This window comes from Diadema antillarum, unplaced genomic scaffold (genome assembly GCF_040938485.1).
Source record: "Diadema antillarum isolate AM-2024a unplaced genomic scaffold, OU_Dant_1.0 seq00000369_RagTag, whole genome shotgun sequence".
Classification (NCBI taxonomy): Eukaryota; Metazoa; Echinodermata; class Echinoidea; order Diadematoida; family Diadematidae; genus Diadema; species Diadema antillarum.
Genome location: NW_027271370.1, coordinates 1,212,344 through 1,236,276, shown reverse-complemented (window position 1 = coordinate 1,236,276; position 23,933 = coordinate 1,212,344). Strand labels below are relative to the sequence as shown.

Genomic DNA, 23,933 nt, shown 5'->3' with positions numbered 1-23,933 from the left:
TTCAGAGGACTACAAATCACGATTTTCGTCCCAATGACGACAACAAGTCTACGTTCTAATGAGTTTATGGTGAGGGCCAAGTTCCGCATACATCTTGTCTCGAGATATGTTACTCATTATGCCTGATGCGATATATCCAAAGGGGGTTAGTCGCTTGTGCCTTTGTTTTCAGACTAGTATTTTCTTGCCGTGGTGCTTTGAGCCTGACGCTCCATTGTGGTTATGGGGCAAGCTCGGGGTACATATATTGCTCAAGTTAGGTTGCACATTATCTGATGCAAAAGTGTCACGGGTTTAAGTTTTCTCTGAACAAACAGAACTTCTCGCCCTCGCCCACACTTGGAATATTGAGTAACCGTACACTGACAGGTCGTTTCTCGTGGTTTCACCGCAAGGCAAACATGAAACAGGTGACCGATTTCAGTGCCAAGAAAACTTGGAGGGGCTTCACACTGCAATTGCAATCATCACCAAACGATAACGGAGCTCTCACGTGGATCATGTAAAAAGTGTGATCATTACTGCACTGAATGATAAGAACTTTGACATTCAGTGTATTCATTTGACAGCGCCTGCAAATTTCTGTTCAACGTGCGTCTTCCACAGTGCTACTTGTTCATATGGATTATATCGGCTTTCCCCGATTGAAATTAAATTTGATTTTCGTATGTTATTAGAACACTAGACATACTAATTCACAGAAAACGAATCGACTGATGGCAGTAGAGTACGAAAGCGTAAAGTCATATAGCCATTCATGGCCATAAACTGGTTTTAAACAACCTCACCTGGCCCGAGTGCCTATATGCTCGCACCTAGCTCCAACCCAAACTATTCTAAAAGACTGATACCTCCTTCACTTTGGTGCTCTGTTGATATTTATTACAACTTTCAGTGCAATTATGCTCAAAATATCATTTTAGCCACAAATTCAGTTGGTAATATTCACTGGTAATTTTATTTCGTAGAGAAGGATGAAAAGCAAGGGATAAATTTCATATCATAAATGGATGAAAGGTCAAACCTTATGGTCAAAGGCTATTCAACAATAGCTTAACATTGCATTTTATTTTAAACCAAACTCTTCGCTTGTAATTGTCAAGTAATTTGGCAGGAAGGACAGAAATAGATATGACGTTTACTGATATGAAAGGTCAAGGAATTTAATGTTATCGAATTTTGGCCCAAATAATAACATTGTTCAGCTAATAAATTCCGCTTTGAAAGTTCTTTTGTTGGGTAATGTAGATGTAGGTTATATGAAATAAGGAGGTCAAAGGTCAATGCTCAGGATTAGAAGTCAAGATCAATGAATTTCATGTACGTAAAATAGAACATGGTCTTGCCGCATGTTGCACTAAACGTTCAAGCCTTGCATGACGTTGACTTAATTCTAGGCTTGACTCTTTTGTTGACCACTGCACATTAGAATATAAATGATTGAGAATGATCTTGAGAGAAGGTAAGAGCTTGTATGGTGTCTGGCAGAATGCATTCATTTGATATGCTCGTATTTACATTTTGTATACCTGCTCTCACTTGTTAAGTGAAAGAGTGCAAGCATTTTTCGTGCTACTGCATGTATGCTACATAGACTATAGTATTACTCGCCAAGTTCACATACCACCAAACATGTCGTTCATTTTGAAAAGTCTTATAGTATGCTGAGATGAATTTCTATAAATTTAATCAATAGCTCATTCTCATGACGTTGTCTACGCTGAGGCTTGGTAAACATATTCTTTCTTTTTGTTGTTGAATATTCTGTCATATCTTATGACTTCTTCCACTGGATGCCAGTTGCAACTCCCTCCGCCAATCCCGTCTCTCTCTCCCACGTCCTCCATTCCATTGAGGCATCATGGTTCTTTTTTTTTTCATGTATGAGACCCAGCCGACTGTGCATAAGATGATGCTCGATGCATTTCGATTGTTCGTTGTCAGCTCAGAGCCCCATCCCACTCTGATACATCACCAGTGAATGAAACATAGGAACGAAATTCATTTTACTTCGTAGGAAGCTTGCTATCGTCTTCCTTTATCAGCAGTTTCTATTGTTATATAAGGACATAATATAATGTTGTCATCTTGGTTGTTCATAATCGATGTATAAAAATCATTTATCATGTATAATAAATCATTGATCATAACGATCAACGTAATGGATATAAATATTATCAGCTGTACGTGATTGCTCAAACATTGTCAAAGGCTAGTTTCTACGTTGATTAAAATGCCGGTCCACGTTTCAATGGAAGCCTTGATCTGCATTGTATGCAGACAACCCAACAATTATCATCAAGACGGATAATTGCAGAAGCACGCCATGGAGAGACTATACGGAATTTCCCCTCTGTTGTCTTACAGATAATCCTGACATTAAACTGGCTGCTGCAGGGAACCCCCGTACGTCTCTCCCTTGGAAGGCATCTGATCATTTGAAGATTGACAGAACATCCTGTAAAATCATATTCATGCTACCATGACAACGTGGCAAAAGTATTTCCGACAGCGCTGATAAAACTGAAATGTTCACTTTGATGAGGCAGTTGGCTGTCACTACGATTCGATAAATTCCTGGCAGTGCCAAATAACACCTCCTCAAGAAATTTTGGCCTCAGTGGTTACAACTCACATCTATTTTATCCGGCAATGGCGTAAAAATCAGGAAATTCAGACATAAAAGTCATTCATTGAATGACTTTTATAACACTTTTAGGCTGTCAAAAATATCGGCTAAGAAGCCATATATTGCTTATAGAGTACGGAAAACAGAGCATGTGTCATATTTTCCAGCGCCAGGAAAAATACCATTTGAATATTTTTGTTCCTAGGTTGTTGGAATTAGTTTAGTTTATTTTTGTATCGATTTCCCAATGTTTTACAATACAACATTTTCTTAAGTCATGAATGTGGCACATTTATCTTGATGCCTAGTATGCATAATATGCTATCGCCACCATTAGGGTTGTTATTCGTTACCAGTCCTATAGATTTGACAAAGTACAATCCGATCCGCTGATGAACTTCAACATTAACGAAATACACACCTTCACGAGGGACAAGATTTTTTTTAACCCACGATGTCTCTCTCGACCCAGGTGTATAAATGCGTTTCTGGCAACGCGACGATATGCATGTACTAAAAATTGCAGGGCCCTTTTTGTAAAGCAGTGGTAACAATGAAGAGGCTGCCCTGGATGAAAAGACAGCATTATCATCATTATCACAATCGCTGTAGAAACGACAACATTGCAGACGACAAGCACAGTGCATAATTATGTTTCACAGTAATTGGTTGTATGCTCCAAAATCGTTTCATAACTCCACTTTGAGTAGTTGGAAATGAATTTCATTAATGGTGATGGATTAGAGCTCTACGTTCTGTCATCACTTATAAGCCTGAAACGAAATCACTTGAATGAAAAAAAGACTCCGTAGTAATCACCAAGTTTTCCTAATTTTCCCAGCAAAAAAAAAAAAAAAAAAATCATGATCACCAAAGCCAGCAATACACGATCATGTTATAATCATGTCGTGACAACTTTCAAATTCAAAAGAAAAAGGGGGAGTGCTTTTGTAGTTGGGCACGTGTGTTTCATGTGAGTGACAGTGCTTGAGATTGATACGGCACTGGTGAGTGGAGGCAAAGAGCGCCATCTACAGCGCATATCATAATATGCACTGTGCATTGCAAAAGTACTGGTATTTGATTTTAATACAGAAGGAGGTGCCGAGTACCTCCTTGGTTTAAAAGTGAGAGGTTTAAGAATTTTGTTTTGACGTCAGAATTAGAGACAGCATGTTAATATTGACACCTGCGAGACAGGAGTTCTCAGAAGGTTGTTACAGAGTGGTGAAGACGGGTCACTCTAGAATTACCCCCTCTCCACTGCATAGCCTAGGAAAAGTATAATAAAAGTATATCATACTTTCATTGTGTACGTTTTGTCCAGTGCCAGAATCAGTTATTAGGTGATCCCAGAAGACTCGGATCACCTATTGACGTATCTTTCTTTTTTTTTCAATCTCGGTAACTAGTAGTTAAAAGCATGGTGGGGTGGGAAGACTATTCCTTCTCTTAAAATATTTAACTAGATGTGTTTTAAACTTTTGAACATTTCATTTATTTCACCCACCTTTGAAGTATAACGCAATTAAGCCTTTTATCATAGCCCTTACATGAAGACATTCATTCTATCATATGTGAGATATGACAAACAATCCGTGTTCGTTGTCTGTGGAGTGAACGCATGAATGATTTATACCTCCGTTATCCTTTTTTTTTTGTTGTTGTTGTAAAACAAAAGTCACACAATATGAGTATTACTTGTAAAATTATGAGAAACATTATTGCTTTACTATACCCCACAGTTTGCTTGCTTATTTTCTTTGTGCTACCACGATTTAAGCGATATTCATCCCACATAATGTTTGTACACTTCATCATTTCGTTGATACTACTCTCCAAGAGAAACGCAGAAACAGAATCACATTAAAAATTAAAACAAGGAAACAAGTATTCTTTTCATTCAGTCTTTCATTCGTGTTTTCCCCATCTCCAACAAAACTTGTAAATACGATTTTTTTTTTTGGCACGGAAAAATAAATGCATATATTGACATTGCAATGTACAATAAACCAAATTTACAAGTACACATTTAACAAGGAGCGTGTAAGGAAAAACAACAAAAAATGAGAATATATAAATGCATTCCCCAAATATGATAAAACAATACTTGCTTTTCATATACATAAAAACGGAATCGCAAAACCGAATTACACGAACTGAGAATTGGAACCTAACTAGCCATACACAAACCGCACAAATCCCAACAATAAGACGCTGTAATGCAGAAAAGAAAGTACGAAAGAAGAGAAAGAAGAAGAGAAGGAGGAGAGAAGAAGAAAAAAGCTGATAACATGGCGTGAAGATAAGAAGGTCGATGGCGAAGACAAAAATGATGACCTGAGCTGCCTAAGAAATGCTTGATGTTAATTAAAAGAAGATTAAAGTTTTATGATCAGATTTTTTGCAACCATTAAAATCAGAATCTTTTTATGATGTAAATACATAAAATATCACTGTTTTTTAATGATAAGGCTCATAAGAACTTGTGTAAATGTAGGCCCTATATAAAATTTTCTTTTAATTAATTTTGAAAGAATTTAGACTTGGGTCAGCTATCAAAATAATTACCACAGAGGCTACATACATTAAAAGAAACTATCAAAGAGGCCATTTCAGAATTTGGGTCCAAGAAATGTAACTCCAGATTGAAATATAAAAATAATATAGTCCTTGGCAGGGCAAGTGAATATTGGTGTTATGTATAAATTAAAGGGTGTGTACAGTTCTGGTCGAGGTGAAGATTTAGCTTTTAACGTTTTGTGAGATATTCAGAAACCACTCTATGAGATGTCAAAGAGCATGCGGTTCTAAGGGGTATCAAAAGTTTATTCGATCAAAATCGGTTTAGAAATGGCTGAGATATCCAAAAACAAGGTGAAACAAAGAGATACTAATAAAGTTGGGGCATGTCGCCTTTTATTATTAGCACTTTTTTGGATATCTCAGCCATTTGAAAACCAATTTTCATCAAATAAACGTTGAATCCTTCTTAAAATTACAAGCTCTTTCATATTTCATAAGAGGCTTTTCATTATCTCACTTAGGAATGTTCAAAACATGAATCCCTACCTCAACCAGTACTGTACAGTCCCTTTAAAGTCAATGCCTAAAGTGTTTTTAAAAATGATTTATAATTCAATTGTTTTACCACATTTGTCATACGGGATCATAATTTGGGGCAATGCATCAAAAACCCAGTTGAACAGAGTTTGTGTCTTGCAAAAACGTGCAATACACCATGCTTCATATCTTGCCCATTCAAAACCAATCTTTCATTTGTATAAGATGCTGCAATTCTATGATATTTATCTTTTACAGTTGGGTATTTTTATGTATCTATGTTACAAAAAGTTACTTCCAGAATCCCTTTTAGATTATTTTTCGCTGAACAGCACTATTGATAATTACGGCACAAGAAATTCTGCAAACTATCATTTATATCACATGCGCACCTCATTTTTTTAAAATTCAGTTATATATCAGGGTCCTCATATATGGTATTCTATCCCTAGAGAAATTAAAGCATCACAATCTATAAATAGTTTCAAAATCAAATATAAACACTTTTTTACTGGAAGATTACAAACGTAGTTAATTCAAGGCGTATTTTTATTTTTGTTGTTGCTGTTTTTCTGTGTTGTTATCGTCCATATCTCCGTAGTTTTCTTTGGTAATGATTGCATTGTTTTGACTTGTTCCGTTTTTTCAACTTAACTGTCATTTCTTTTCCTTAAATCTGTCTAAGGTATATGTATGTTACAGTACAATGGGTCAGCTACTCACAAGGGCTTTTCCTTTCTTGCTGCTTCCCCCATCAATGGCATTGTCTTTGTATGTAGTCATACCGCCACATTATTTCTAATTGTATGTCCTATGTCTTATGAATTTTTCTCTTTTGTATCTCATTTTGTACATTCATGTATTGTTTGCTCTGTATATTTTTAATGCTTGGTGCAAAATAAACTAAACTGAAACTGAAATTAATTGCAGTGACGTGTTAATCGGGTATGTGAAAGGAGTTGTTTTTCACACACTCACGTGCGTGTGTGTACGTGTGTGTGTGTGTGTGTGTGTGTGTACGTGTGCGTGTGTGTGTTCGTTCGTTCACATTCATCGCAAACTATGTGCCAGCATTATTTGGAAGAAGGAAAAGGATCGCAATTTCTGAGGGACCTTATATTGCAAAGGCGTGGCGTTGGTGTTCTGCAGTACGTGGTCTCGGAGCGCCTCGAAGCCCCCAGATCTGACGGAGTGTACCCTCGGATGAGATATGCTCCCTTCGCGACGGAGGCGGTCGTAGTCACCGTTACGAAGACGCAGCTCCTCATCAACCTGGCGAGGACAAAGGGGATTTCCCCGAATAGATTTAAAGCTGTGAGTAAGCCCATATACAGCGCAACCGACTTATGAGTTGTTAAAACAACTTTGATACACCGGCACCTGAAAGTTTTATGACCTTTGATCAATGTACCAAAAACACCAATATGATACACTGGTGTCTAGCATTGATTGCCTCCGTCATGATCGAATTATCAATGTAACATTGCATTCATAGTTGCCCAGTGCACCGTTTTCTGAAATGAGTATGGAACAGACCGACCAGTTTCCAGAGGTAAATAAAATAGTACCCCATATACATACACTGGGAGCAAAGCAATGAAGAACATGATCTTTCAGAATAAATTACATTAAAAAAACAACACCACCAACAACAAAATTCTTCTTGTGAAAAGAGTAAGGAATGTTTACGTGATATGAATTATAGAAAAAAAAAAACTTCAACTGACTTAGCTGGGCATGCTAAAGAACAATACTAAATGATATAACGATTCTTTGATGTCTAGAGAGCAAAAGAAAAATGGTCGCGTTATCCGTGCGAAAGAATTCAAAAGAATAATTGATCTACTACTAGTTCTCATTACCCAAAGTTTCCTTGTTGCACTTCTCTTGACAAGCAAACAACAAACAAACAAACAAACAAAGCAACCCTATAAAACAAAGAAAAAATAAGCAAACAAACAAACAATGAATAAAAAAAAATCTCACCGTTTTTTTCTCTTCATCCGTAATAGATTTCTCAGATGGCTCCAGCTCCAGAAAGACGTAATAGTAGAGTAAGTCTTCGTTGGGTTCGTACTCTGCAATAATATACAATTAGTACACCACAGGATTGATGCATTGTGACTAACACAATAGCCTAAATACTCGAAAACAACTGCAAACGATATAATGATAATATCACAAATACAACATACCTTGTGAGACAATTCTTTAAATATTATTCATGTTATCAGGGTATAGGCCTCCATGCCATTTCTGGTGACGTCAATGTCAATACATTAGCTTGATCGCGGTAGCCAGTACGCTAAGCACGTTGTTACCTGAAGAATCTTCCGGAACAAGTGAACTCTCAGCTACGGTATACTCCGTAAGACTGACACCGGGCCAGCGGGCCACTGCTGCCTTCATCGCCTCATCGACCACGTTCGTGTTCAGCTTTTCGTAAAACAGGTTGAGAATCTGGCCCAGTCTGCAATCGGGAAACAATGGAAAACGAATGGAAAGGGGTCACATCCATAGCAACTGAGAATTAAATCGATCCTTACAAATAAGATTCGGAAGCCCCACACCCTTTGCATGGCACCCCTGGTTCCCTGGGCTAATGGGTGAAATAAAAACAAAACCGAGAACAAAGTAAATGCGCACGCAGTCCAGAAAAAGGAGGACTGCATCCATAAACACTTGTGATGCCCCCTAGAAATATTTCTTATTGTAGAGAGGTAGTTTTGAATCTTTTCTAAACAATAATGAAATAGGATCCCGAAAAAAGGGTTAGTTTCAACCCCCCGAAAATTCAGGGTGCGTTAAATGATACAATAGTATAATAGCAGTAGTAGTAATGATGATGATGATAATAATAATAATAATAATGATAATAATAATAATAATAATAATAATAATAATAATAATAATGATAATAATCACAATTATGAAATAAGGGTGCATGTTTTGCGGCGAAGCATGCCAGGCTAGGTTTTTTTTTCGCAGGATATCTAGGGGGCATAAGGATCGAAGTCTTTCCATTTTCTGAATGATATTGCCATTATCACATTTGCATTTGGTATAGTGTTAATAAAATGAGTTTCAATGCATAGACATTTGAAATTTTGAAAATAAGCCTTGATCAAAGGATTCACATCTGTCCTCCATCACTGCCTGTTAATTTGTTTTGTGCAGTTAAGTTGACCTTACATAAGTCGAATAATCATCTAAGTCGAAGGTCTTTTCAAGTCCTCTTCTCTTTATATCATATTGATTTCAATTCCTCATAAGTCCATTCACTCTAAGTCGAAGCAATTTCCAAATAGATTGGACTTAGGCAAGGTTGTCTGTATTTCATTATTTCTTTTTTCTATATAAGACGTTTCGATCTGTACAGAAATCCCAACCTGGACCCTGAGCGAAGAAAAGTGCTGCGGGAATATAAGTACATCTTTTGTGGTATATTCAGAATGAGAGAGTCCCTAAATATACTCCTGTCCATGCAGGTGCTAAAATTGTGGATATTCTTCCCCTCAGCACTCTTCCTTCATTAAGGGGGTAATTTTGCTAGCTTTCCTCTCTAAAACATGTGAAATGGGGCAAATTTGCTGGCCTCCTTTCCAAAACCCTGAAATGCAGGGATGATTTTGATGGCTTCTCTTCCAAAAGCCTGTGACAGGGAGATTCTACCGGAATATCCTGAAGACAGGTAAGATAATAAGTGTAACTGTAATTCTTCATTGCCTTTTCAAGGAGATTTCTATCTTGTTTGATTAAGTAGTTGTACATTCCATCTGCTGATATCATCTTGAAAAAGAATGGAGGTTGGTTTACAAACCTGTACTGAAACTGTAAGATAGGGCAATTCTCATGGAAACCGACAACTTGGAAGATGTCGCCCGTTCGATAACGGTAGAATCCGAACCATTCGTGGGTTACAGCGACTTCGTAGCACTGTCCGACTTCTACTTCATCCATGAAATATGTTTTAGGTTGACTCTGATCCCTAAATACCAAATGAAAGGTAAAATTAAGACGTCATGGCCAATCAAAGTGTGCTGTATCTTTACTTGTCAACAACTTTTATATGTGACGACAGAATCGTGGTGTACAGAAATAATAAATCTCTATAAATCCGGTACACGAAGCGCTCTGGACTAATTGCTCTGAATCTTCATTAGTTTTTTTTGTGAAGCTTTGAACGGTTAATTATTTAATCATGTACGATTGACAAATTGTATCCTAGACTAACGTAAATAGCTAAATTTTTTCACAAAAGGAGGATATGTCCTAGTTATAGTTGTGTCATACTCGACACTTGTTCTCTCCGTATGTTTGTTGTTTGTTGATTAGATATTGTTCAAACTTGTTCAATCTTTTTTTTTAACTTTGTACAATAAATTGGGATGATGAGCTTCTAGCGTTTGGTTTCATTATTGATGAGTTTATAGCAGAAGTCATAGAACTTTACTTCATATAACTGCATGTGTATTAATATAGTACTTTTATGAATAATCATATCTTTGTATGTGTTTCTGATAACTATTTGAACATATATTTCTATCTTTGTCAAGACATTGTTTCATCGCTGTATACGCACACGCGTCCAGACATCTATTGGTATAATCCACTTGGAAAGACAATCAGACAGACAGGCCTTAACACAAATAAGATAGAAAGAGAAATAGACAGCTTTCAAGATACTGACGTGTCCTCAACTTTGATGAATTCTGTAACCACAACGGAAGGCAGCGGCACATGGCCATGCACGTTCATGGAGTTTAAACCCAGGTAGGGGCATGTAAAAACTTCTGACGAGCCAAAATATAGTGGAAGATGTTCAATTCCTGCAGACAAGACAAGCAAAGATCACAGATATCTGTTTGTTCATTTATCTACCTACATATTTGCTTTCTTTATTTCATCCTGTATTTTATCCTAATTAGTTGCACAAACCTGCTTTCCAAAAGTACCCTGCAGTTTTACAATGATTTACACATCATCAAAATACATCAAACATATCAAACATGCTTTCATGAGTGAAGTTTATTTTATACAGGAGAGTGAATCAGACATTACAAGCATATATACATGTAAGATTTGAGTATGATTTCATAAGATAAATACTATCATTGCAGCAGGATGAAACCAAAATATCTGCGTGCGACAGAAAAACACAGAAATATCAGAAAAATAACAAATGAAACCCACCAGAACAAAATGCGTAAAATTTGATTAAAAAAGTCCTAACCTAAAAGTGATTACGATTTCTGCCTCAAGGTCCTCATCACCAGTATGGTGAGAGGTGCAAAGAGGGATTGGAATTATTCCTAGGAATACCATGTCTTGACAATTTAACATCACACGTTCCACCCTTCGTGTACATACAGTGACGATTGACGTAGAAAACCACATAGCGTGTATATATAATTTAAAGTCCCGAGCACAGGATTAAGGGAGGTTTGACAGGATAAACAGCAACAGTGATATGACTTACCTTTAGCCCATGATCTCTCTATTTGTGGCCAGATTCCAGTGTGGTCAACTGAGTGGATGACTCTCAAACGGGGCCAAACTCTTTTCATCAGACCTGAGAACCCTTTCTCAAACTCTCGGCGTAATTCAGCGGCTCTAACGGGATCACCACCTCCCAAAGCTGCCGTCAACGAGGCACGGATATGAGAAGGAAGCTCGAGAGAGCTCGGGATGGTCCCGTGTTCAATGTCGTGGACGATGTCCGGCCAACACCGACTCAACTGTCGGAGGGCGCTCCTTAAAAGGTTCATGAAGCCCACGTGAACAACGCCAACATCTCTGTCGAGTAGCCCAAAGAGGAGGTGAATGTAATTGGCCTCATAGATCGTTTCGAGTTGGAATCCTTCCGGCGGAGAAGTGTAGCCCAGAAGAGGAGTTCTATGCTCATCCGAAAACCGCCCGATTGATTCAATGAGAGCACCACTCTTTGTTCTAGACACTCGGGGTGACACATACAAGTTTAACTGCTTTTGCAGCAGACTGACATCTGGATAATTCTCCAGTAGTGTCAGATTTAACGTTGTCCTAATCCTTTTAAACAAGTTAATCTTAGAGGTGAGTGGGATGTGCTTCGACCGTCCAGTGGTTCCGGTTGTTCGAACGAAGCTAGCAGGCGTTTTTGCAGTGAGAATATTAGTTTCCCCGTTCATCATCCTTTCCACGTACCCTCGATAGTGCTCATAAGTTGTCAGCGGATGCCGTCTGCGTAAGTCATCCAGCGACTTCACCTCCTGCAGACCAAATCGCCTCCCGTACTCGGTGTTGCCATTCTTCTTGATGATGTCGATCAACAAATGCTCTTGATGCTCTCTGGGCTTTCGCCAAGAAACCTTGGCTATTGGATAGTCCCTCAGATTGTGAAGGCACTTCTTGACCAGGACTAGCAACCCAAACTGACTCACAGTTTTAAAGGTATGCCGTCTGGATGGCCGCTGACTAAGGATCCACAAGTACACAAGGCAAAGCCCGAGTAATCCAAGATCCAGAATTCCTGGGATATTAATAGAAAGTATTGATGATGTAATTGACTTGTTCTGAAACGCATTTAGATAAGGAACTTTGAGACAATGACTTGGCAAAGTTTAACAATCCGTGTCGATTTCAGTCGTAATCCTTAGTTTGATCTCATTGTTGTAAACCTCGTTAAAGGGGCATTTCAGAATCTGCCCTCAACGTTTCGTGCAATAATTCAGCAATGTGAGAGCAAGAGCTCCAGAACACTTTTTTATTTATTCTATTTTTTTTTTTTTTGGGGGGGGGGGCAAACTCTCGACGGGGGCACATTTATGACTGGTGACGGTGTGATATCCTCGACGAGGGAGCGAAGCGACCTTTTTGTACCCTATCGTGGGAGGGGAGGGGGTACAAAAGTCGCGTTTATAGAGAATTTAAAAGCAAGTTTCTGGGGAATTCAATATATGGAAAATCAGTGCGAAAGACTATATGAATATAACATTTACGGGGGTACATTAAGATGTGACGGCGTGAGATCCTCGGCGAGGGTGGATACACCCTCCCACAGACTTTTTGTGAAAACAGAGCATAAAAGTCGGGTTTATAGAGCCTTTTAAACCAAATTTCTATGGAATTAAACATAGTTGAAAAATCACTGCGAAGGACTAAAAAAAAACATACGGGGTACATTTATGTGACGGTGTGAGATCCTCGGTGAGGGAGCGAAGCGACCGAGCGGGGGAGGGGGATACCCCCCTCCCACGGTTTAGAACTTTTTGCAAAAACAGAGTACAGCAGTCACGTTTATAGAGAATTTAAAAGCAAGTTTTTAGGGAGTTTAACATATGGAAAAATCTCACGGTGGGGAATTTTTGTGAAAACAGAAAAGTCGCGTTTAAAGAGCATTTCAGACCAAATTTCCAGGGAATTAAACATTAAAAAAACCACTGCGAAGGACTATGATAATAACATATGGGAGTACATTTATATGACGGTGTGAGATCCTGGGAGAGGAAGCGAAGCGACCGAGCGGAGGTGGGAGGGAGACGCCCCCTCCCACAGTAGGGACTTTTTGTAAAAAGAAAAACAGGACAAAAGTCGCATGTATAGAGCATTTTAAATCAAATTTCTAGTAATAGAAAAAAAATCACTGCGAAAGACTATGATCATAACTTACGAAAACTATTCATTTTACTGTAAAGAACGGGCAGAGCGAGCGAGCCATTTTCACATTGCCATTCGTCTGAAATGTATTCGTTAAAAGCTTAAACGTGATTGCATTGATCGAACAATAAAAATTATTCTTATATTACTAGAAAGCATAGAAGAAAAGGAAAATGTAAGCATATGTAAGCACACTACCATTTTCATTCTTGTTATTTTTTATTTTAGCAAAAATTATTAAAGCGGGGAGCCCCCTGGATCCACCACTGTTGTGCTATTAATCACTTCAATTGATCTTATGCTAACTATGGTATAAAGTGGTAAATGGCAATCTCTAATGAGAAAACAAAGAAAAAACAAAGTCGAAAAACACAAAAATACATAACAAATTAAAAAACTACGATATGCATAAGAAGAATGACTTTTGGAAGTTCTTACATGTATGATGTGCAATAGCTGAATATGTTAAAACAGATATTCAAATAAAAAGATGCTTTTAATTAGGCTAAAATAGAATCTTGGGCCCAGTTTACACAATATTGATTAATTGAAATTAGACATTGATAATTTTAAGACATAATCTTAGCTTACGACGTGGTTTACACCCGTGTCAAATTTCGCCGCGATCGCAACACTGATGGTCGAGATTTCGGGGTTTTAGCATTTATAGCCAAATTAGTCCGGCCTGATTAGGGTTAAGCAGACTAATTAATCATTGTACTAGGTGTCACAAAAAACAAACATTCTTACTTTTGATCCTTGATAGTTCGAAAACTATATATCAGATAACACTGTCATTGATATGAGTAATAGCTAAATAGTGTACAATTTAGTCAGAGGTGATTTGGATACGAAACCTTGAATCTTGAAGTTATGTTCCAGATTTTGGTCAAATTTTAACCCTCTGTACAAAAATGAACTTTACACAGGACCTAATGATGTGTATGGGAGTGTGTTCTTACAATGACTCTGACATGTCTGAACAATAGACATGAATACCACGAATACCACTTTTTCTGAATTCTGCTGACTAGGCTTCTTGCTCCAATGCACATGAATGCTTTGTAAATAATTCATGATGGTTTGCCCTGGGCACTGCTAGTCTGAATTTACGGTAAAGGGTAAAATTGTTATTTTGTTCACTCTCCATCTGAAAAGATGGCTGGATAGCCCATATTTAGCTACGCTAAGCTGGTCTTCCATGGGGTCCAGTTGGATGTGAGGTGGACCACTTCACCGGGTTAAACACCTTGCTCTTTGTGATGAATGAATGAAGCGGGATCTTTTACGTGCATGAGTTGTGACTCTTTCATACACCATGTACACGGAACCTAAATTTTATGTCCTATCTGAGGGACAGAGTGTTTTTGCCTCTCTCATCGAGGGGACGGTATGATTACACGCAACATTGCTCAGTCCAGACTCGGGTTTGAACCTGGGCCCTCAGGATCGTGAGGCAGACGCGCTACCGACTGAGCCAACTCACATTGCACATGTAAAAAAAATATGCACATATTTTCATGTGCTTGCATACACTATATTACAGGATGAATAAAGACCAGCTGTTAGAGTGGAATTTCTCATTAATGTGTAACAGAGTATTCTAACCCTGGCCGTTTGTTTCAAGACCACACACTCCCATACACACCAATTGACTCCTGTGCAAACTCAAGTTTTGTACACAGGGTTGAAAATAGAGCAAAATTTGAACCCTAACTTAAAAATTAAATCTTGAATTTAAATGAAATTGGTTTATTGCTTTCATTCTTAAACTACCTTCAACAAATTGTACACTATTCAGCTATTGTTCATCAGCATTATCTGATATATGGTTTTTGAACTATTAAGAATCAAAAGTGGGAAATATTTTTTGTAACATCTAGTATAAACAGTTAATTCGTTTTGGAACCCACTGATATAAGTGTGTTTGATGTTCACAAGTATGGCCCAAAATATTATACCGGTACATTAATAACATGTAATAAATGTGTTTGTGTGATTGCGTGTTGTGTGTGTGTGTGTGTGTGTGTGTGTGTGTGTGTGTGTGTGCTTGTTCTGAGTTATGCAGAATTTGATATAATTTTTGTATATATTGTATAGTTGGAGTGGTACATTATACACTCTGTAATTTTCCCTCTATCCCCTACCCTTTCCCCCTTTTCTCTATCTCTTATCCTATCCAGAGTAGCTAAGTATAAGGGTCTCCATACCGTCAAGAGCCTCGGCTTATTTTGGAGACCCATCTGTTTAAGTTCCCTATAAGCTGTTTTGTATTTGTTTTATTTTGTGCTAAAAACTATTGTGTCGATATACTGTTTGTCATAGATGGACTTGTACAAAATCATATCTGATGTAACGGAATTAAGCAGAAATAAATCAAATCAAATCAAAACTCAAATCAAATCAAAATCAAATCAAAATCAAATATAGAGTATGCTCTCTGAAAAAAAGGTACGTAAAAAAAAAAAAGAAGATGCTTCAGCAGCTGAAGTTTTTGTGTAATGAGGCAGATATGGATTGATTAGGTTGATCAAGGAGGTTTGAGAAATAGAGTTCCAACTGGCTGTAGATATTCAAACAGCTGTCAGTTTTCTTTTAACGTACAAAATGATTCCACCAGGTGCACTTGTGACTTTGAAGATCAGGGTTCGATGCCACCGTCTTTCCGAGCAAAGAGATCATTCATTTTGGAACGCTAAACATAACGTAGGCTATATATATATATATATATATATATATATATATATATATATATATATATATATATTTGTATTAAAGGAAATTAAATTTCAGCTAATGATAAGGCATATGAAAAAAGAAAGCAACTCCCTGTCCAGGATTATGTAAAACAGTGTAAATCTAAGCTGAATGTTGTGAGAATATTTGAACTGCACCCTTACTGGAAAGTCGATTTTATCATCTTTCCAATCAATTAAACTGATATGGTATAATCTTCAAGTGTATAGTTCTTTATTCATTGATATGTTAGATTAGTGTAAAAACATGTAAAGTCTGGTAATTTTAATTCGTATTTCATCATTTTTGTGTGTGGAATCTTTATTCGTACATCCCTGTGTCTGTACGTTTATATACCGCTCATGTTTCATAAGAAGTGACAGCGAAAAGTAATTACCATCATAAAGAAATATCTTCCATTGAGAGTGACGAGTCATGATGCGATGCCACATGAATCAATTGTTTTTCTATCTGTGAGTTAGCTCCAGTTTAGCACATACTTCAAATATTTCTTATTGGCGGCATCAAACATGAATCAAGGGGAATGACACTGTTGTTACTCCATCTCTTGAACCTTCTTGGGTTGATCAAGATAGCTTTTTCTGAGAGTCATGCTGAATTTCATGTCATTTCTTTTATACACGGTATGATTTGGAAATACATGGCAACCTTTGAGCCCGGTGAGATGAAGAAACCCGAAAGTGGAATGAGAAAGATGAGCTGAAGACGTTTTTTTTTTCCCTTGTCAGCTGAAGAACCCCATGTCATCAGAAGTTGCGCTGAAACCCCGGAAGTGCCCCCTCTAAAAGTGGGGGGCGGGGGGCGAGCCCCCTCCCCTTTTTTTTGCACCTGCACATAGAAATACATGGAAACCTTTGAGCCCGTTAAGGCGTCCGGGCAAGCTACGCGGGCTTGTGGCGAGGAGGTAGTTTAAAGCACGTAGAAGATTTTCCGCGGGCGGACAAGAATGTTTGCAATTTTCGCACTTGTTTCTTACTTACTAGACGCGTGCTACTTAGCTTCTACTTGCGTGCGTTCCGTGTGACTCGCGTGAGAGCTTTGAAACCGATCCATTTTCTGTTACGAGCGACTTACTATACGGGGATTGCGAAGTACCTGCTTTGGAGTTGCCTGTGAGGTGCTACCGGTAAGGGTTTCCTACTTGTGTTCTGCGCATACCTCTACGGGCAACTCCCGTGACTCTTCCGGAACAAGTGTTGAGCATGCTCAAGGCCTTGTCATACCGTATCTGGGGAAGTTTTGCGGCTTGACTTGCGGGGAAACAAATTTGCTACCCGGAGCTCTCCGCAGTTGGCCCGAACTTGACAATACCTAGCACTTATCTCGTCCTTAGTTGCCCGAAGGTGCGCACGCTAGTCCAATTTTCCCGCAGCAAAGTTTTGAGCATAACCAAAACTATTTCCGGATGAGTCGCGAGGATTGCCCGAAGAGTTCCACGCAGAACACCCGTAGGAGGGCCGTAGCCGCCGCAATTCACAGGCATTTGACCCACTTGAAGTAGGTAAGTTGCCCGCTGATCTATGCCTATGTGAAGGGAGTGCGTGCCATTTGTGGGCTCATTCTCTTCTTTGTCCTCTGTCCTCTATGGCGTCGAGGACTACCTGGTCCCTTTCGGACAGGACTTCATCCGCCGAATGGACTTCAGCAGCAATTTGATGCATTTGCTGTGAATCTTCCGGGCTTTGTGGCTGTCCATCCACTGGACGTTCTCTGCCCTTGTGCACTTTCCGTCTACGGGGCATCTTCACTTCTTGAAAGCTAGTTGACAAATGATTGTTTGCCCATCCACTCGAACCAGCCTATTGTTCAGGCTAGCACTCACCTCGCAGGCGACTAGTACGCAGATAACACGCAGTTGTGGCGCAGGTACTTCGCAGAGCCCGTATGTCGCCCGTAACTGACATAAAAGAAGCTATCACGAAGCTATCACGTGACACCCACGCGCCTAACATGCAGTTCAACGGAATACACGCAAGAAGGACTTAGGTATCACGCGTTTATCATGTAATACCCACGCCAAACTCGCCCTAAACCTTGTCCGGCCGCAGAAATTATTCTGCGTGCTGAAAAATCCCCATACGCAATAAGCCCGCTTAGCTGGTGTGACAGGGCCTTTTTTGGCAGCGGGTAAATAGAGCCAGCGTGCGCACCTCCGGGTAACTACTTTTGAGATACATGCTAGGTGCTGTCATGTGCGGGTCATCTGCAGGGACCTCCGGATAGCAAAAATGTTCTTCGGAAGTCACACGCAAGGCTGGTGTGACACGGCCTTTAAGATGAAGAAACGCGGAAGTGGAATGAGAAAGATGAGCTGAAGACCTTTTTTTTTTTTTCTTGTCAGCTGAAGAAACCCGTGTCACCAGAAATTGCGCTGAAACCATGGAAGTGCCCCCAAAATTTTGAAAACGTGGCACCGGCAGTGTGTGATACAAGTTGATTCCAGTTGCACGAACCATGTTTTGTATATTGGTTTCTGTATTGATCATGAATATTAATGAGAGAGCATCTAACATGCAAAAAGTAGTGAAAATAGATAAAAGACATAAACACTCAAAGTATACATGCTGGGTTTAAACTTTGAAGTGTGTTAGAAACGGTATCTTTCAAAATCAACAACTTTAACTTGTGTTAATGTAGATGTATATTCACATTTTAACCTTAAAAGGGCGGGGGTGGGGGGTTGAATCAACCCCCCACCCCACCCCCGACATTTTCCACGACTGCTAGTACTTAGTATTCCGCCGCGCGATTTTTTTTTTGACCGCGCCTCTCGCTGACTTTTTACTTTCAAGTCTCGCACATCTTATGATACCATTTTCGGGAAAATCGGGCATACGGTAACGACGCTGCACGACCTTTCATACCGGCTTGTCAGACCGAAAATGGCTCAAAAACGTGATTTTGTGTACAAAATCTAGGCAAATACAGTTTTCCCACCTTATTCAAAAAGATATGATTATTTTCACTTTCAATGGCTGAAATCAATCAATTTTAGCATAATTGTACTTAAAATAGGTTCTGTAACACTCCCCTTTTGGAAAAAAGAAAAAAAACAGAGGTCGAAAAACAAAGAAATACATAAGAAATTCATACAACAATAGAATACATAAGAAATCAACTTCGATACCAGATTTTTTTTCAAGTACCTTTGTTAGGAATGCTACAAGGAATAATGTCACCAAAAATTAGGATGTCATTAGCTTTATTTTCTGATTTAGAGCAAGATTTATGATTTCACGCATATTAATTAATGTAAAATATAAAGAAATGAAAAATATTTTTTTCTTTTATAGTTTGGCAGATTACACAACAAGTAATGTATGTGGTAATTTTCAGTGCGATTGCACTGTCGACGGCCGAGATCTCGCCCGGGGGGGGGGGGGGGGGGGGGTGAATCAACCCTCCCCCGGCCACAGAACAGGCCAAAAAGCCCAGCCTGGTTAGGGTTAATAGGACTAATAAATTTGTGAGGTGTAGTTAATAGTATTCAAGTCTTAAACCTTTTCAGATATTAGCCCATAAAGAACTGATACACTAGTCCAGTACCTACGAATAGGAAGTACAATGTGTATTACAGATATACAGCTAGGTCTATTGTAGGATGTAGGACCCGTATGTTAGGGTAGAAGTAGTTATACATTGACGCATATACTAACCCAGGCCTGCAAAATCATGCAAAACTATTGTGATTACTACTGGAATAAAACATCCAAAGTTGTTATTTTCTTCTTAATTGTACTCCAATCGATCGTATACATGGTAATTTTACCGCAGTAATGCCATGGTAATGTTCCACGGTACTACACGGTAATTTCGCCTCATTTGCAGTAATATCATATGGTATTGTACCATGGTAGGGGCCCTACATAGCAATTTTGCCGCAGTACTGTAAAACCATGGTATAGAACCATCGTACATAGTAGAATACCATTGACTGAGAGCATAGAACTCTCCTTTATTTCTTTCAACATTTACAATATATACAGTTAAAAAGATGAAATATAACAATTCACACAATCATAATACACAGAGGGAAGACAAAGGTCATCATTTATAACAAAGTGGTAATAAGTCAGACATTTAAAAAGTCAGACTTAAAAAAAAGAGTAAAAGCCTCAAGAGCTTGCAGTGATGGGATCACCTGACAATGAAGAGTTGAATAATACAAGAATAATAAAAAAAATGCAACGCTATGTTGGGTGAGTTATATAAGTGGTGGATCAAGACATAAACAATGTGAAACTAGTATTTGGTAATTTCGCCGCAGTACCAGGTCCATGGTACCAGGGTATTACATTGGCGAAATTACCAGGCTCCATGGTTCATCACCATACCATGATACTACCATGGTATAGTCATGGTACTTTTTTGTAAAGATAGTAATAGCGGATATCTCTTCTTACCCCATCCAATACATGTCCAAGGCGATCTGGTCCAGGATCCACACGCTTTGCGCAACACATACAACGCCGCTACAAGCAGCGCTGAGGAGCACATTGCCAACTGCATGTACAATTTACTGAACGCCATTTTGAGGGTACAAAAACAGTCTCATAAATAAGCAATCAAACTCCCATGCAGTCAGGACTAGAGGCACTAAAGTTTCACTCCACGATAGAGTAGATTTCTTCGTGCTGCGTTTCTCGTGCTGCGGGTTCTTATTGTATACTTGATAAAACAGATGTTATAATGTTGTGTAATGTTTGTTTTTCACCCGAGAGTGCACTTACTAAGCGTAACGTATGCAGGCAATGGAATCTCAGACAGACCAGGGTCTCACATCCCTGGACAAGGAAAAGTCAGAAGCTTCATTCAGAAATGTTAATTCGAAAATGGAGCTTCAACACAATAACATTGTGATTCGAGGCTTTACAGTTGAGCGAGTTTGATGAAATGGGGCACTGGGTATTTTCCCTGTATACCACTTGTTGAAAGGAAAGAATGCTCTTGTCAGTCGAAAATTATTAAGGGGAAAATCATAAGACACAAACCACAAGGTACTGCTGGCAGTGACCACAGCATCTGACGGCTATTTATGAATTAGCGGCCGCATCAGAAATAAATGGTCGAGCGATGACATTTGAAGTGACGGTTCAGTGTAAAAATGTCAGAGGTTGATATGTCAGAGAAGTTTGGAGGGGGAAGACTTAAGAATTTATAACTTTTGCATCGATTGTCCTATTTTCCTCAAACTTTCACTGATGTGTTTTACTAATGTTTTGTAAAAATTTTTTTAAAGGATTAGATGTGCACTCTGCCATCTGGAAACGGTTGTTTAGATCTTCAACTCAAGTTAAGAAAGAGGATGATAATATCATATAGCTATAGATATCTAAAAAGAAAAATATCATGTGCATGTGTGTGTGTGTATGTGTGCGTGTGTGTGCTGACAAATAATGAAATATTTATCAAAGCTCAAAGAGTTATGTGGCTAAAGCGTCTTCTTTATGGAGAAACTATGCGGGATGGAAGATTTCATTTGATTATTTCGGCAGGGAATTTGGGAAGGTTTGTATTCTTATGTGATTATGATTTTGATAAAATGAATTTGAAAATTTTGGTTCCATTTTATCGGGAAATGTTAAAAGTGTGGCAAGAAATGGATAAATGTAGACATTTTGAAGATAATAAAAACAACTCTATTTTTTAGATAATAAACATATTTGTTTAAGAAATAGAATGGTATTTGATAATGATTTATTAAAGAAAGGGGTTGCTTAAATAGATGATATAGTGGATGGAATAAATATGATATTATATTTTCATTTTACGATTTTACGTATCGAAAGTATAGGATTACCGAAAATGAATGATAAATTTAATGTTATTTCAAATGATTGGAAAAGGAGATACCATATGAATGTTGATGTACACAATTTTGGTATTAGATTAAAAATTGGGGATCAAGTAGGTACATTGTCTAATTTGAATTCTAAGAAAATATATGATTATTTGATTAGACAACTCCAGGAATATTACAGTTCACAAATACGATATGGGTGTAATCAATAAAATTTTGGTAGAGAAGAAATTAAAGAAATATTTTTGGGAATAAGACTTACAGTAATTTGTCGTAATCGAGTACAGGGAATTTCAGTATAAGTTACTACATGGTGCCTTAAACATTAAATAGCACCTTTACAAATTTGGATTTGCATCTGATAGATAATGTGCTGGTTTTTTGTTTTGGGGTTGTTGTTTTTTTTGTAAAAAGGAGGAGGACACGTTTCCACATATATATTTCTGTTTCGTGAACAAGTTAAAAGAACTTGGCAAGAAATAATAGATAGATTTGAGGGAAATTGATATTAGTAACTGGAATTTAATTTTATGGGGATTCAAGGAAACTCCCATAGAAGTAAAATGTGTAATTCGATTATTTTTGGTATAAAATATATTATATATTTTTCCAGATCAAAAGGAATGCTTCCTTTAACGAATGAAATTTTAATGATGATTATACACTCAGCAAAAAAAAAAAAGAAAGAAAGAAAGTAAACACTTTTCCCAGTGCATATTTTCATAGAAGATTTTGATAAAAAATCTTTGTGTCATATACCATATTTAAAGGTTATTAAGTTGGCTATCGACCTGGTAGGTTAATACAAAGGGTAATTTTACACATGAGTGAACATATTCGGCTTTGTCTTCCAAGACACAAAAGTAGAAATTGCAGAATTTGACATTTAGTCATTCATTTGCAAATGTCCTTAAAGATAGCAATGATAACAAAAGATCAATTTAAGACAATGAGAGACATGAATGGATAGCAAAAACAAATTTTTGTTCCCTTGGAACAACTGGGAAACTAGCGGAAAAATAAGAATTTTCTGTCTACTCAAATTCGAATGACGTATTTGGAGTAGGCCAAAAAGGTGGTAAAATGGACAGTTTTTTTTCCTTTTTTTACTTAGGAATTTAGGAATTCATGAGACAAATTCAAGAACCAATTATCATTTTCATTGTGCTTTAATCGAAATAACATTTCAAGTTTCTACCATATTGTTAATATTGCCTCTTCTGTATTGTTATTTGAATTTGCATTTGACAGAAGATTCGTCATTCTATCCAGTCATTTTTTTTCTTTCTTTATCGCTGGAGGTTACACAAACATAATAGAGACCATGGGTAATTTTTCCAAATTATTTTTGGTTACTTATTACTATATGTTGGATTTTCTTTTGTTCCTATTGTTATATGGAAGAGCACATACGCATGAATGAGAACTTGTCAATTTTTCCAATTTTTACTTTTATGCCTTGGAAAAGAAGAACGAATATGTTCACTCATGCGTAACGTTTCTCTTTTGATTGACCTACCAGGGTGATAGCCAATTAAATTACCTCTAACATGGTATAAAAACCATCAATTTTTAGCCTAATATTCAGTGAGAAATATGAGCTAGAAAAGGTGTAGATTATAAAGATCGAGAAAAGGAATTACCGACTAAAACTTGTAAAATAGGGTTACATTTGTTGAAATGGGAAGAGTTGAATATTGAGGGAATGGAAGTGAAGTATTGTAATTTTATTGAACTTATCTTTTGTGTCTTTTATCATTCTATTCGGCAGTCTGTAGGGTGTAACTGTATGGTTTTTTGTTGTTGGTTGTACGGTTTTTTCTACTTTCCTATGGTACACCCATAACTAATGCTTCCCTGGCAGTATCAGTACTGTAACTGTGTGATTCAAGTATTTTAGTAAGTGAGAATGTGAACGGGTTCACTGGACATGGGGTTGGGTGTGGGGGTGCCTTTTTCCCTTCTGTTTGATGTGTTTTCCTTTTCTTTATTCCCTTTTTTATGTACAAAATTCTTTCTTTTTCATTCGTAATATTGTCAATGTGGAAT

General features: G+C 37.9%; 1 protein-coding gene across 1 annotated transcript; it reads right to left on the bottom strand.

Moving 5' to 3' along the window:
- Positions 1–6,742: 6,742 nt before the first annotated feature.
- On the bottom strand, positions 6,743–20,403 carry LOC139731407 (uncharacterized). Its single transcript, XM_071642295.1, has 7 exons — positions 20,394–20,403; positions 11,172–12,200; positions 10,383–10,521; positions 9,513–9,680; positions 8,014–8,162; positions 7,679–7,770; positions 6,743–6,964 (listed from the first exon to the last, which is right to left on the bottom strand). Exons 1-7 carry the CDS (start codon positions 20,401–20,403, stop codon positions 6,743–6,745), a joined length of 1,809 nt encoding a protein of 602 aa, XP_071498396.1.
- Positions 20,404–23,933: the final 3,530 nt, after the last annotated feature.